Source organism: Rattus norvegicus, chromosome 1 (genome assembly GCF_036323735.1).
Source record: "Rattus norvegicus strain BN/NHsdMcwi chromosome 1, GRCr8, whole genome shotgun sequence".
Classification (NCBI taxonomy): domain Eukaryota; kingdom Metazoa; phylum Chordata; class Mammalia; order Rodentia; family Muridae; genus Rattus; species Rattus norvegicus.
This window is the reverse complement of record NC_086019.1, coordinates 148624089-148639772: the sequence shown is the minus strand read 5'-3', so window position 1 is coordinate 148639772 and position 15684 is coordinate 148624089. Positions and strand designations below refer to the sequence as shown.

General features: G+C 36.8%; 1 protein-coding gene across 1 annotated transcript in view; it reads left to right on the top strand.

Moving 5' to 3' along the window:
- The window catches only part of LOC134485148 (vomeronasal type-2 receptor 116-like), a 49061-nt gene extending 43897 nt beyond the window's left edge, over positions 1 to 5164 (top strand). The window contains exon 6 of the mRNA XM_063280968.1: positions 4257 to 5164. Within this exon, the coding sequence (XP_063137038.1) occupies positions 4257 to 5164 (908 nt within the window). The remainder of the gene's footprint in view (positions 1 to 4256) is intronic.
- Positions 5165 to 15684: the final 10520 nt, after the last annotated feature.

Here is a 15684-nt window from a genome sequence, read left to right as displayed (position 1 = left end):
AGTAGAGCATTGTTCAACTTCCACGTGTATGTGGGAGTTTTTTTCTTATTGCTTTTATTGAAGACCTGCCTTAATCATGGTGATCTGATATCTTCCTGTATCTGTTGAGACCTGTTTTGTGACCAAGTATATGGTCAATATTGGAGAAGTTACCATGAGGTGGTGAGAAGAAGGCATATCCTTTAGTTTTAGGATGAAATCTTCTATAAATAACTGTTAAGTAATTTGGTTAATAAGTTCTGTAAGTTTCTCTATGTCTCTCTTTAATTTCTGTTTCCCTGATCTGTCCATTGCTGAGAGTTGGGTATTTAAACTTTCTACTAATATTGTATGAGGTACAATGTGTGCTTTGAGTTTTAGTAAGATTTTTTTTTATGAATGTAAGTGCCCTTGTAATTGTAGCATAGATATTTAGGATTGGAAGTTCATCTTGATGGATTTTTCCTTTGATGAATATGAAGAGTTCTTCCTTATCTCTTTTGATGGTTTTTGGTTGAAAGTAGATTTTACTCAATATTAGGATGGCTAATCCAACATGTTACTTTGGAACATTTGATTGGAAAGTGGTTTTCCAGCCTTTTACTCTGAGGTAATATTTGTCTTTGTCTTTTAGTTTTGTTTACTGTATGCAGTAAAATACTGTGTCTTCTTTACATATTCAGTCTGTTAATCTATGTCTTTTTATTGGGGAATTGAGTCCATTGATGTTGAGAGATATTAAGGAAGAATGATTGTTGCTTTTTATTTTTGTATTTAGAGGTGACATTATGTTTGTGTTTTTCTCTTCTTTTGGTTTTGTTGCAAGGAGATAATTTTCTAGCTTTTTCTACGGTATAGTTTCCCTCCTTGTGTTGGGCTTTTCCATCTATTATCCTTTACAGGACTGGATTTGTAGAAAGATATTATGTAAATTTGCTCATATCATGGAATATCTTGGTTTCTCTCTCAATGTTAATTGAGATTTTTGCTGAATATAGAACCCATTTGTGTTCTCTTAGTGTCAGTATGACATCTGTCCAGGATCTTCTGGCTTTCATAGTCTCTTTTGAGACATCTGTTGTAATCCTGTTAGGTCTGCCTTTATATGATACTTTACCTTTTCCCCTTACTGCTTTTAACATTCTTTCTTTGTTTTGTGCATTTGGTGTTTTGACTATTATGTGACAGGAGGAATTTATTTTCTGGTCCAATCTATTTGGAGTTCTGTAGGCTTCTTGTATTTTTTATGGGCATTTTTGCTTTAGGTTAGGGAAGTTTACTTCTATAATTTTGTTGAAGATATTTACTGGCCCTTTAATTTTGGAGTCTTCACTCTCTTCTATACCTATTGTCCTTAGGTTTGCTGTTCTCACTGTGTTCTGGATTTCCTGTATGTTTTGGGCTAGGAGCTTTTTCCACTTTACATTATCTTTGATGGACGTGTAGAAATTTTATATGGTGTATTCTGCTCCTGAGGTTCTCTCTTCAATCTCTTGTATTCTGTTGGTGATGCTTGTGTCTATGCCTCCTGATATCTTCCCTAGGTGTTCTATCTCCAGTGTTCTCTCCGTTTGTGCCTTGTTTACTTTTTCTGTTTCCATTTTAATCTCCTGGATGACCTTGTTCAATTCTTACCCCTGTTTGGATGCATTTTCCTGTAGTTCTTTAAGGGGCTTTTCTTTTTCCTCTTTAAGGGCTTCTACTTATTTACTTGTGTTGTCCTCTATTTCCTCAAGGGAGTTATTTATGACCTTCTAAAAGTCCTCCATCGTCATGAAAAAATGTGATTTTAAATCTAAATCTTGCTTCCCTGGTGTGTTTGGATATCCAGTGTTTACTTTGGTGGGAAAACTGGACTCTGATGATGCCAAGTATTCTTGGTTTTGGTTGCTTGGGTTCTTGTGCTTGCTTCTTGCCATCAGGTTGTCTCTGGTGTTAACTTGTCTTGATGTTTCTGATGGTGGCTTGACCCTCCTGTAGACCTGTGTGTCAGCACTCTAGTAGACCAGTTTTCTTGTTTTATTTCAGCCAGATAAGGGGACAGATTTTTCTGCTCTCAGGTGCGTAGTTGCTCCTGGTGGCTGGCTTTCAGCTCTCAGTGAGAGCAGCAACCAGAAGGGTCCTGCCCCTATTGATCCTAGGTCCCTGTGTGTAGGGGGCACAGATGGCACTAGACATTTTCCTCTTGAGTTGGGAATATGGGCAGAGAGTACTCTCTTCTGGTTTCTCAGGAGTGTCCTCACTTCTCAGGGTATAGCTCTCCCCCTGCTTCTCATGTTATACTTTGAAACTGCATGGTAGACTAGGCAAACAAGGAAGGTTTTACAGAATTTTATTGGTAATCACCAGGATAAGGAGAGCAAAGACTCACTCTTCTGGCTATTTCTCCAGGTCATTTTCTTCCATATATCTCATGAAGTCATGCTTGATAAATAGGACTAAAAGCAGTACTTCAAATAAATCACTAATGATATCAGTAAGTCAATTTATAATAATTGGTCTTTTATTTCTTATTCTACTGTAATGTGAGAAAGGTTACTCCTTTCAAAGAGTGAGTTAGAAGTACTTGGATATCTGATCCTTAGTGGATAATGGATCTTTGATATCATTTTTAAATTGACTAAATAACTTAGATCTTATAATTTGAGTTAAACCCTAATTTTGAATTTTAGTTGTCAAATGTAAGTCTTATATAATACAGTATGTTTTTTTCAGAATGACCAAATTTTTTTGAACATAATTAAATAATTTTGCATCAAAAATATTTGTAAATATTTTTGGATAGCACTGAAAATCAAATAATTATAAATTAGTAAAACTGGTGTGTACAGTTTCTTACTAAAATTCATACATTGAATCCTAATAGTGATGTGTTAATATGTAGAGGTTTTAACTGCAAAATGATTTAGGAAGTTTCTGGTTGGCTTTAATCCCTATTCATGAACTGTTTTCTGAAATTATAACAGAAAATTTTTAGTATGTGGTTTTAACCTTATATCTAATAGATGTATTAAAATATACAGGGAAAAAGCTGGTTTTCTATTTCTGTTTTTCACAGTTTACATAAATGTTAAATATGAAAAGGTGCCTCTGTGTTTTTCATTCAGAAATATATTTAGTTAAAAAATATCAATAGTCTATCATATTCTATCATTTTCTAGCAAGCTACTGAAAATTTTTTGAATATGCAATATAAATACAATCAAGAAGTTTACCTAATTGTACAATGACAATAGATTTTGAAAATGCTCCTAATTCTTTTTTGTTTGTTTTCTTTTTTGGCATTGCTTTGTTTAATTGTGTTTTAATCCATCATTGTATACCTTTACATTTAAAATGATATCCTTATTTCCAGTCTTTCCTCCACACTCCCCCATTCCACAAACCCTCTTGCCGCTCTGCTTTGGCACTTTGAGGATGCTCCTCCACCTATTCAACTACTCCCATCTCACCCCTCTATCATCCTCTTATACTGGGACATCAGACCTCTCTCCCCACCCATTGGTGTACAAGAAGGCCATCCTCTGCTACACATGTAGTTGGAGTTCTTGGTCCCTCCATGCATACACTTTGGTTGGTGGTTTAGTACCTTGGATCTCTGGGTCATCCATTTAGTTGGTATTGTTCATCTTTGGAATTGCAATCACGTTCAGCAGAGGATGGGGAATTATGAGTAACCACTAGAAAGTCATAGCCTCCAAGGATTGAGAGGTTTCAGGAGCCAATGACAAATGCCTGTAGCTAAAATATCCAACAAAGGGAAAATACAACCTGTACAGACCACTTCCATTAGATAGCCATGGCCCTAAGTTCAGGGATGGGGCCAGTCATGCTTCTCAAATGTTTTAACCCAGAAATATTCCTGTATAAGAAAGAACAGGAACAAAAAATGGAACAGAGACTAAAGGAAAGGCCATCCGGATACCATCCTCCCACCTAGGGATCTATGCCATATACACAAAACCAAACCTCCATACTATTGATAATACCAAGAAATGCTTACTGGTTAGAGTTTAATATGTCTGTGCCCTGAAATATTCTACTACTGCTTGACTAATACAGATGCATATAAACACAACCAAGCATAGGACTGAGCCCAGGGACCCAATAGAAATGCAAGGGAAAGGGTTGAAAAAGCTACTAATTCTTAAACAGCAACCAAATATAATGTCCCATTTATCACAAAAGCTAAGGCCATCCTGACAATGAAATCTGATGTATCATTATGTCTTGTGAAAAATTAAGAATTATTAAATCTGATATTTTTTCTTTCCCAGACATGAATCAATATATCAAGTGTCTAGATGATCAGTATGCCAATCCTGGAGGAACTCACTGCCTCAAAAAAGTTATTGTATTCCTGGGTTATGAAGATCCATTGGGAATGTCTCTGGCTATCTTGGCTCTGTGCTTCTCTGCTCTCACAGCTTTTGTACTTAGTATCTTTTTGAAGCACCAAGAAACACCCACTGTCAAGGCCAATAATAGAACTCTCAGCTATGTTCTACTCATCTCCCTCATCTCTTGTTTTCTCTGTTCCTTGCTCTTCATTGGTCATCCCAGCTTTACCACATGTATCATGCAGCAGACCACATTTGCTGTTGTGTTCACTGTAGCTGCATCTACTGTCTTGGCCAAAACAATTATTGTAATATTGGCCTTCAAGGTTACTAATACAAGTAGAAAAATGAGGTGGCTGCTGGTATCAGGGGCACCTAAATTCATCATTCCAATTTGCACAATGATTCAACTGATTCTCTGTGTAATTTGGCTGGGTACTTCTCCTCCATTTGTTGATGCTGATGGACATGTTGAAAAAGGCCACATTTTGATTTTCTGTAACAAAGGTTCAATTCTTGCTTTCTATTGTGTCCTGGGATACTTAGTCTCCATTGCCATTGCAAGTTTCACCCTTGCATACTTCGCCAGAAATCTGCCTGACACATTCAATGAAGCCAAGTTCCTAACATTCAGTATGCTAGTATTTTGCAGTGTCTGGGTCACCTTTCTTCCTGTCTATCATAGCACCAAGGGCAAGTCTATGGTGGCTGTGGAAGTTTTCTGTATATTGGCCTCTAGTGCAGGGCTGCTTTTTTGCATCTTTGCACCAAAGTGCTTCATTATTTTGTTAAGACCTGAGAAAAAATCTTTTCAGAAGTTTCAGAATATACATTCTAAAATTTAAAACATTCATTAAATTTTTCTGACACACTTGCTAGACCAAACTTATTCAGAAGACTCCACTGACACTACTAGTTGAAATCAAATTTTAGATTCAAACATGGAATTTGTTCCCAATAAAGAAAGGAAGCACTATGTATTAAAATTTAAAAACACGTCTTAAATCTTGGTTCTCATAAATCAAACTGTATGATCAGTCATTTCAATAACTGTTTGCTGTATTTCTTAATTTTATGCTTATACTTGAAGAATGTAAAGACTGGGAATTGGTTCTGAGTTTTATGAATTAATTTCTAATTTTACTTTCCTTGGGAAAAAATGTCTAGTGTGTGTTGTTGTGCTCTATAATAAATAATTATGAGATAAATGCATATGGATATTTCATAAATTAAAGGATGCTTTATTTTGATATGAGAGATAGATATATTATGGAACTATGGGTGATACAAAGAAACATCTTGTAAAATAAGAAATTCCATCCTCTTTCAGTTTAAATCCTGGCAGTATGACAATGCTTCACCAAATCATTCCCCATATGTGCAAATATTAGCAGTATTAAAAGGACATTGTGAGTAATTAAAAAGCAACATTAAAAAGTTGAAAAAATGGTATTTGGGGTGGAAAAGAGTTAACTTGTATGGGTTAACAAATAGTATATTTAAGAAAAAAATAAAAAAAAGAATAAAGCAAAAGTATACTAACGTTTTTAATATGTTTTGCTAACAAAAGGAATATAGATTTACTTAAAAATAAGCTGGCTCTCAAATTAAATATGTATTTTTATATATAATTTTAATGCATTTCTTTATAAACTTTTATGCACAAATAAACTTCAGATATTAGAAATGTAAAAAAAACAAAAAACAAATAGTATATTTAATCACATATCATTTTCTAAAAGTCTCACTCAGAAATAGAACCAGTAACATAGTGGAACAAGAAAAAATAAGTAAAACAAAACATATATACTACAAAGTTTTAAAATGGAGTAAATTATCAGTTGTTGGAGGACCTCTACAAATGTTGAGGAACACATTTCACAAAATAACTTCGAGCAGGTCAGTTACAAAATGAAAATGATCTCATGGGGATAATGAATGTAATTTTGATTACTTTCACACAATTTTCAGTTACTATAGTCTCAATAATAAAAAACATAGAATCTTAAATTTTCTAAAGTCTAATTAGCATTTATGAGAAGAACTTTGTTACTTCTTTGTCATTTTATATTTTAGCAATAGTGTCTGATAGAGTTCTCCTCTACCAGGATTGAAGTGAGCATGATTTTGTTACTTTAGTATGTATCATTTCCAAAGAAACAAAGACATCCTTATTCCTATTAGATTCTTTTTTATTTATTCACTTTACACCCTGCTTACTGCCACTCCCCAAGTCAAATACTCCCACAGTCTTTCACCTATATTCCCCTCCTCTTCTCTGAGGAAGTACTGGGCCCCTCCTGAGTATGCCATACCCCGGCACATTATGTCCTTTTGAGTCTTAGTTAATACACTCAGGATGGTACTTTCTAGTTCTCTGCATTTCCCTGCGATACTCAGAATGGCATTGTTTTTAACAGTTGAATAGTAGTGCATTGTGTAAATGAACAGCATTTTCTCTATCCACTCTACCCTCACGGGTGATCTGTGATGGGGGCCTCATATCAGCTGATGTACACTACCAGGTTGGTGTTCCAGTGTCTGGGAGATCTCCAGAGTCCAGGTAAAATTGAGAATGCTGGTCTTCCTACAAGACTGCCCTAATCCTCTGCTTCTTCCAGCTTTTTCCTCATTCAAAAACAGAGGTCAGCAGCTTCTTTTCATTGGTTGGGTGCAAATATCTGCAGCTGACTCTTTCAGCTGCTTGTTGGGTCTTTCCAAAGACACTTATGATAGGTCCCTTTTTTTGAGCTCTTCATAGTCTCAGTAAGTGTCAGGTCTTTGGGTCTTCCCTTGAGCTGGATCCCATTTTGGTCCTTTTGCTGGACCTTCTTTTTCTTAGGATCATTACCATTTCCACCCCTGCAATTCTTTCGTACAGGAAAAATTATGTTTCAGAGTTGTGACTGTGGGATAGAAACCTCATCACATACTTAATATCCTGTCTTTCTGCTAAAGATGGGCTCTACAGATTCCCTCTCCCCACTGTAGAGCATTTCATCTATGGTCTCTCCATTTGAGATCTGAGAGTCTCTCACCTTCCAAGTCTCTGGTACACTCTGGAGGGTCTTCCAAAACTCCTACCTACTGATGTCGCCTATTTCTATTCTTAATGCTATCCCACAGGGCTTCTGTCCTTTCTCCCACCCAATACCAGATCATGTTCCCTTCACTCTTTTCCCTGTCCATTTCCACCTTTCCCCACTGTGATTGCTTTCTTCTCCCTCCCAAGTGGAACTGAGGTGTTGAGTGGACCCTTGAGATGGTTGAATTTTGAGTACTGTGGACTGTATCTTGGGTAACTTCTATATATTTTTGGCTAATATCCACTTGTTAGTGAGTATGTAACATGTGTGCCTTTTTGGGTCTTAGTTACCTCACTCAGGAAGATATTTTCTAGTTCCATCTATTTGCCTTCAAAAGTCAGGATCTCCTTGTTCTTTATAGATGAGTAGCATTCCATTGTGTAAATGAACCACATTTTTCGTATCCATTCTACTCACATGGGACATCATGGTTATTTCCACTTTCTAGATAGTATAAGTAAAACAACTATGAACATAATGAAACTCTTGACCCAGTGCAAGGTGGTGCATCCTTTGGGTATATTCCCAAGAGTAGCATTGCTGAGTCTTCAGGTAAATCTATTTCCAATTTTCTGTGGAATCTCCAGATTGATTTCCAGAGCGGTTGTACAAGTTTGCAATCAGCAATTGAGGAGTGTTCTGCTTTCTCCACATCCTCCTCAACATGTGTCGTCACCTGAAATTTTGAACTTAGCCATTCTGATTGGTGAAAGGTAGAATCTCGGGGTCATTTTGATTTGAATTTCTCTGATCATTAAGGATTTTGAACATTTCTTTTGTTGCTTCTCAGCCATTGGATATTCCTCTGTTGTGAATTCTCAGTTTAGTTCTTTACCCCATCTTTTGATTGGATAGTTTGGTTTGGTGGTGGCTAACTTCTTAAGTTCTTTATATATTTTGGATAATAGCCCTCTATAGGATCTAAGGTTAGTGAAGATATTTTCCCAGTCTGTACATTGCTGATTTGTCTTATTGACTATGTGTTTCACCTTCAGAGTCTTCGGAGTTTCATGAGGTACCATTTATCAATTCTTGATCTTAGGGCATGAACCATTCAAGTTCTGTTTAGGAAATTTCCCCAGAGCCAATGAGTTCAAGGTTCTTTCCTACTTTCTTTTCTATTAGGTTCAGTGTATCTGGTTTTATTTTGATGTCCTTAATTGACTTGGACTTGAGCTTTTTACAAGGTGATAAATATGCATCTATTTTCATTTTTGTACATAGAGACAGCCAGGTAGACAAGCACTACTTATTTAAGATTATTTCTTTTATCCATTGTATAATTTTGGCTTCTTTGTCAAGATCATATGTGTGTAAATGTGTAGTTTTATTTCTGGATCTTCAATTCTATTCCATTGATCAACCTGTTCCTTTCTGTAAGAATACCATGTAGTTTTTATCACTACTGATCTGTAGTATAGCTTGAGGTAAGGAATGATAATTCCCCCAGTCATTCTTATATTCTTAAATAATATTTTCACTATTCTCTTGGTTTGTTTGTTTGTTTTGTTGGGTTTTGTTTTGTTTTTTGCATTTCCAGATGATTTTAAGAATTGGTTTTTCCATATCTTCGAAGAATTATGTTGGGATTTTGTTGGGGATTGCATTGAATCTGTAGATTGAATCTGTCGGATGGCCATTTTTACAATGTTATTTCTGTGAATCCATGAACATGGGAAATCTCTCCATTTTCTTAGATCTTCTTAATTTTCTTTCTTGAGAGACTTGTAGTGATTGTCATACAGATTTTTCATTTGTTTGTTTAGAGTTACTCCAAAGTATTTTATATTATTTGTGGCTATTAGGAAAGGAATTGTTTTCCTAATTTCTTTCTCATCCTGTTTAACATTTGTATAAAGGAAGGCTATTGATTTATTTGAATTAATTTTCTATCTTGCCACTTTGTTGAAGTGGTTAATCAGTTGGAGAAGTTCTCTGGTAGAATTTTTGCGGTCACTTATGTATACTATCCTATAATCTGCAAATGGTGATACCTTTATTTCTTCTTTGCCAGTTTGTATCCCCTTGATCTCTGTTTGTTGTCTTATTGTTCTAACTAGCCTTTGGAGTACTATATAGAATAGATATAGGGACAATGAGCATCCTTGTGTTGTCCCCAATTTTAGTGAGATTGCTTCAAGTACCTCTCCATTTAATTTGATATTGGCTGTTTGTTTGCAACAAATTACTTTTACTATGTTTTGCATGGGTCTGGAATTCCTGATTTGTTCAATACTTTTAACATAAAGTACTGTTAAAAAATATTGTCAACTGCTTTTTCTGCAACTAAGGAGATGGTCATATGATTTTTTTTCTTTGAATGTGTTTATATGGTGGATTACAATAATGGATTTTGGTATATTGAACCATCTTTGCATCCCTAGCATGAAGCCTACTTCTTTGTGGAGAATGATTTTTTGATGTGTTCTTGAATTCAGTTTTCAAGAATATCATTGAGTATTTTTGCATCAATATCCATAAGCATGTTCGTTCTGAACTTCTCTTTTTTGGGGAGTGTCCTTCTGTGGTATAAGTGTCAGAGAAATTTTGGCTTCATAGAATGAGTTAGGTAGTCTTCCTTCTGATTCTCTTTTATGGAGTAGTTTGAGTAATATCGTTATCAGGTCTTCTTAAATGTCTATAATGATTTCTTCTATTTCCTTATGGAATATGGGCCTAGGTAGATAGTTTACCTGCTCTTGATTTAACTTTAGTATATTGTATCTGTCTAGAAAGCCATGCATTTCATCTAGATTTTCCAGTTTTGTTGTGTGTAGGCTTTTGTAGTAAGATCTGATGACTTTTTTGAATTTCCTCCATTTCTGTTTTTATGTCTCTCTTTTCATCTCTGATTTTGTTAATTTGGATTTTGCCTCTAAGCCCTTTAGGTAGTTTGGATAGAGGTTTATCTACCTTGTTGATTCTATCAAAGAAACAGCTTTTGGTTTTGTTGATTCTTTGTATTGTTCATTTGGTTTCTATTTGGTTATTTGTGTGTGTGTGTGTGTGTGTGTGTGTGTGTGTGTGTGTGTGTGTGTTTGTGTGTGTGTGTGTGTGTGTGTGTGTGTGTGTGTGTGTGTGTGTGTGATTTTGGCTATTTCCTGTTATCTACTCCTCTTGGGTGAGTTTGCTTCTTTTGTTCTAGAGTTCTCAGGTGTGCTGTTAGGTCGCTAGTATAAGATCTCTCCAGTCTCTTTACCAGTGCCTTTAGTGCTATGAATTTTCCTCTATCACTGCTTTCATTGTGTCCCATAAGCTTGGGTATGATGTGTCCACATTTTCATTAAATTGCAGGAAGTTCTAGTTTGTTTATTTCTTCCCAGTCCAAACTATAATTGCGTAGGGAGTTGGTCAGTTTCCATGTGTATATTGGATTCCCGTTGTTTTTACTGATATTAAAGACCAGCCTGATGCCATGGTTGTCTGATAGGGTGAATGAGATAATTTGAAACTTCTTGTATCAGTTGAGGGATGTTTTGTCATCAATTAAAAGTTCAATTTTGGAGAAGGTTCCATTAGATGCTGAGCAGAAGGTATTTAGGGTGAAATATTCTGGAGACTTTTGTTAAATCCATTTGGTTCATAACTTTATTAGTTTCACTGTGTCATTATTTAGTTTAGGTTTTAATTACCTATCCATTGGTGAGAGTGGACTTTTGAAATATCCCCCTCTTGTTTTGTGGGGTTCAATGTGTGTTTTGAGATTTAGTAAAGTTTCATTTATGAATGTGTGGGCTCTGGCTTTTGCGGTATATATGTTCAGAATTGAAACTTTCTCTTGGTGGATTTTCCCTTTGTTTAATATGAAATCTCCTTATTCATCTTGGTTGATAACTTTTGATTGAAAGTCTATTTTGTTGGATATTTTTTTTTATTAACTTGAGTATTTCTTATATACATTTCGAGTGTTATTCCCTTTCCCGGTTTCCGGGCAAACATCCCCCTCCCCCCTCCCCTTCCTTATGGGTGTTCCCCTCCCAACCCTCCCCCCATTGCCGCCCTCCCCCCATAGACTAGTTCACTGGGGGTTCAGTCTTAGCAGGACCCAGGGCTTCCCCTTCCACTGGTGCTCTTACTAGGATATTCATTGCTACCTATGGGGTCAGAGTCCAGGGTCAGTCCATGTATAGTCTTTAGGTAGTGGCTTAGTCCCTGGAAGCTCTGGTTGCTTGGCATTGTTGTACTTTTGGGGTCTCGAGCCCCTTCAAGCTCTTCCAGTTCTTTCTCTGATTCCTTCAATAGGGGACCTATTCTCAGTTCAGTGGTTTGCTGCTGGCATTCGCCTCTATATTTGCTGTATTCTGGCTGTGTCTCTCAGGAGCGATCTACATCCGGCTCCTGTCGGTCTGCAATTCTTTGCTTCATCCATCTTGTCTAATTGGGTGGCTGTAAATGTATGGGCCACATGTGGGGCAGGCTCTGAATGGGTGTTCCTTCAGTCTCTGTTTTAATCTTTGCCTCTCCCTTCCCTGTCAAGGGTATTCTTTTTCCTCATTTGAAGAAGGAGTGAAGCATTCACATTTTGATCATCCGTCTTGAGTTTCGTTTGTTCTAGGGATCTAGGGTAATTCAAGCATTTGGGCTAATAGCCACTTATCAATGAGTGCATACCATGTATGTCTTTCTGTGATTGGGTTAGCTCACTCAGGATGATATTTTCCAGTTCCAACCATTTGCCTACGAATTTCATAAACTCGTTGTTTTTGATAGCTGAGTAATATTCCATTGTGTAGATGTACCACATTTTCTGTATCCATTCCTCTGTTGAAGGGCATCTGGGTTCTTTCCATTTTCTGGCTATTATAAATAAGGCTGCGATGAACATAGTGGAGCACGTGTCTTTTTTATATGTTGAGGCATCTTTTGGGTATATGCCCAAGAGAGGTATAGCTGGATCCTCAGGCAGTTCAATGTCCAATTTTCTGAGGAACCTCCAGACTGATTTCCAGAATGGTTTTACCAGTCTGCAATCCCACCAACAATGGAGGAGTGTTCCTCTTTCTCCACATCCTCGCCAGCATCTGCTGTCACCTGAGTTTTTGATCTTAGCCATTCTCACTGGTGTGAGGTGAAATCTCAGGGTTGTTTTGATTTGCATTTCCCTTATGACTAAAGATGTTGAACATTTCTTTAGGTGTTTCTCAGCCATTCAGCATTCCTCAGCTGTGAATTCTTTGTTTAGCTCTGAACCCCATTTTTTAATAGGGTTATTTGTTTCCCTGTGGTCTAACTTCTTGAGTTCTTTGTATATTTTGGATATAAGGCCTCTATCTGTTGTACGATTGGTAAAGATCTTTTCCCAATCTGTTGGTTGCCGTTTTGTCCTAACCACAGTGTCCTTTGCCTTACAGAAGCTTTGCAGTTTTATGAGATCCCATTTGTCGATTCTTGATCTTAGAGCATGAGCCATTGGTGTTTTGTTCAGGAAATTTTGTCCAGTGCCCATGTGTTCCAGATGCTTCCCTAGTTTTTCTTCTATTAGTTTGAGTGTGTCTGGTTTGATGTGGAGGTCCTTGATCCACTTGGACTTAAGCTTTGTACAGGGTGATAAGCATGGATCGATCTGCATTCTTCTACATGTTGCCCTCCAGTTGAACCAGCACCATTTGCTGAAAATGCTATCTTTTTTCCATTGGATGGTTTTGGCTCCTTTGTCAAAAATCAAGTGACCATAGGTGTGTGGGTTCATTTCTGGGTCTTCAATTCTATTCCATTGTTCTATCTGTCTGTCTCTGTACCAATACCATGCAGTTCTTATCACTATTGCTCTGTAATACTGCTTGAGTTCAGGGATAGTGATTCCCCCTGAAGTTCTTTTATTGTTGAGGATAGCTTTAGCTATCCTGGGTTTTTTCTTACTCCAGATGAATTTGCAAATTGTTCTGTCTAACTCTTTGAAGAATTGGATTGGTATTTTGATGGGGATTGCATTGAATCTGTAGATTGCTTTTGGTAAAATGGCCATTTTTACTATATTAATCCTGCCAATCCATGAGCATGGGAGATCTTTCCATCTTCTGACGTCTTCTTCAATTTCTTTCCTCAGTGTCTTGAAGTTCTTATTGTACAGATCTTTTACTTGCTTGGTTAAAGTCACACCGAGGTACTTTATATTATTTGGGTCTATTATGAAGGGTGTCGTTTCCCTAATTTCTTTCTCGGCTTGTTTCTCTTTTGTATAGAGGAAGGCAACTGATTTATTTGAGTTAATTTTATACCCAGCCACTTTGCTGAAGTTGTTTATCAGCTTTAGTAGTTCTCTGGTGGAACTTTTGGGATCATTTAAATAAACTATCATATCATCTGCAAATAGTGATATTTTGACCTCTTCTTTTCCGATCTGTATCCCTTTGATCTCCTTTTGTTGTCTGATTGCTCTGGCTAGAACTTCAAGAACTATATTGAATAAGTAGGGAGAGAGTGGGCAGCCGTGTCCAGTACCTGATTTTAGTGGGATTGCTTCAAGTTTCTCTCCATTTAGTTTAATGTTAGCAACTGGTTTGCTGTATATGGCTTTTACTATGTTTAGGTATGGGCCTTGAATTCCTATTCTTTCCAGGACTTTTATCATGAAGGGGTGTTGAATTTTGTCAAATGCTTTCTCAGCATCTAATGAAATGATCATGTGGTTCTTTTCTTTCAGTTTGTTTATATGATGGATCACGTTGATGGTTTTCCGTATATTAAACTATCCCTGCATGCCTGGGATGAAGCCTACTTGATCATGGTGGATGATAGTTTTGATGTGCTCTTCAATTCGGTTTGCCAGAATTTTATTGAGTATTTTTGCGTCGATATTCATAAGGGAAATTGGGCTGAAGTTCTCTTTCTTTGTTGTGTCTTTGTGTGGTTTAGGTATAAGAGTAATTGTGGCTTCGTAGAAGGAATTCGGTAGGGCTCCATCTGTTTCAATTTTGTGGAATAGTTTGGATAATATTGGTATGAGGTCTTCTATGAAGGTTTGATAGAATTCTGCACTAAACCCGTCTGGACCTGGGCTCTTTTTGGTTGGGAGACCTTTAATGACTGCTTCTATTTCCTTAGGAGTTATGGGGTTGTTTAACTGGTTTATCTGTTCCTGATTTAACCTCGATACCTGGTATCTGTCTAGGAAATTGTCCATTTCCTGAAGATTTTCAAGTTTTGTTGAATATAGGTTTTTATAGTAAGATCTGATGATTTTTTGAATTTCCTCCGAATCTGTAGTTATGTCTCCCTTTTCATTTCTGATTTTGTTAATTTGGACACACTCTCTGTGTCCTCTCGTTAGTCTGGCTAAGGGTTTATCTATCTTGTTGATTTTCTCAAAGAACCAACTTTTGGTTCTGTTGATTCTTTCTATGGTCCTTTTTGTTTCTACTTGGTTGATTTCAGCTCTGAGTTTGATTATTTCCTGCCTTCTACTCCTCCTGGGTGTATTTGCTTCTTTTTGTTCTAGAGCTTTTAGGTGTGCTGTCAAGCTGCTGACATATGCTCTTTCCTGTTTCTTTCTGCAGGCACTCAGCGCTATGAGTTTTCCTCTTAGCACAGCTTTCATTGTGTCCCATAAGTTTGAGTATGTTGTATCTTCATTTTCATTAAATTCTAAAAAGTTTTTAATTTCTTTCTTTATTTCTTCCTTGACCAGGTTATCATTGAGTAGAGCATTGTTCAATTTCCACGTATATGTGGGCATTCTTCCCTTATTGTTATTGAAGACCAGTTTTAGGCTGTGGTGGTCCGATAGCACGCATGGGATTATTTCTATCTTTCTGTACTTGTTGAGGCCCGTTTTTTGACCAATTATATGGTCAATTTTGGAGAAAGTACCATGAGGAGCTGAGAAGAAGGTATATCCTTTTGCTTTAGGATAGAATGTTCTATAAATATCCGTTAAGTCCATTTGGCTCATGACTTCTCTTAGTCTGTCGACATCACTGTTCAATTTCTGTTTCCATGATCTGTCCATTGATGAGAGTGGGGTGTTGAAATCTCCCACTTTTATTGTGTGAGGTGCAATGTGTGTTTTGAGCTTTAGTAAGGTTTCTTTTACGTATGTAGGTGCCCTTGTATTTGGGGCATAGATATTTAGGATTGAGAGTTCATCTTGGTTGATTTTTCCTTTGATGAATATGAAGTGTCCTTCCTTAACTTTTTTGATGACTTTTAGTTGGAAATTGATTTTATTTGATATTAGAATGGCTACTCCAGCTTGCTTCTTCTGACCATTTGCTTGGAAAGTTGTTTTCCAGCCTTTCACTCTGAGGTAGTGTCTGTCTTTGTCTCTGAGGTGTGTTTCC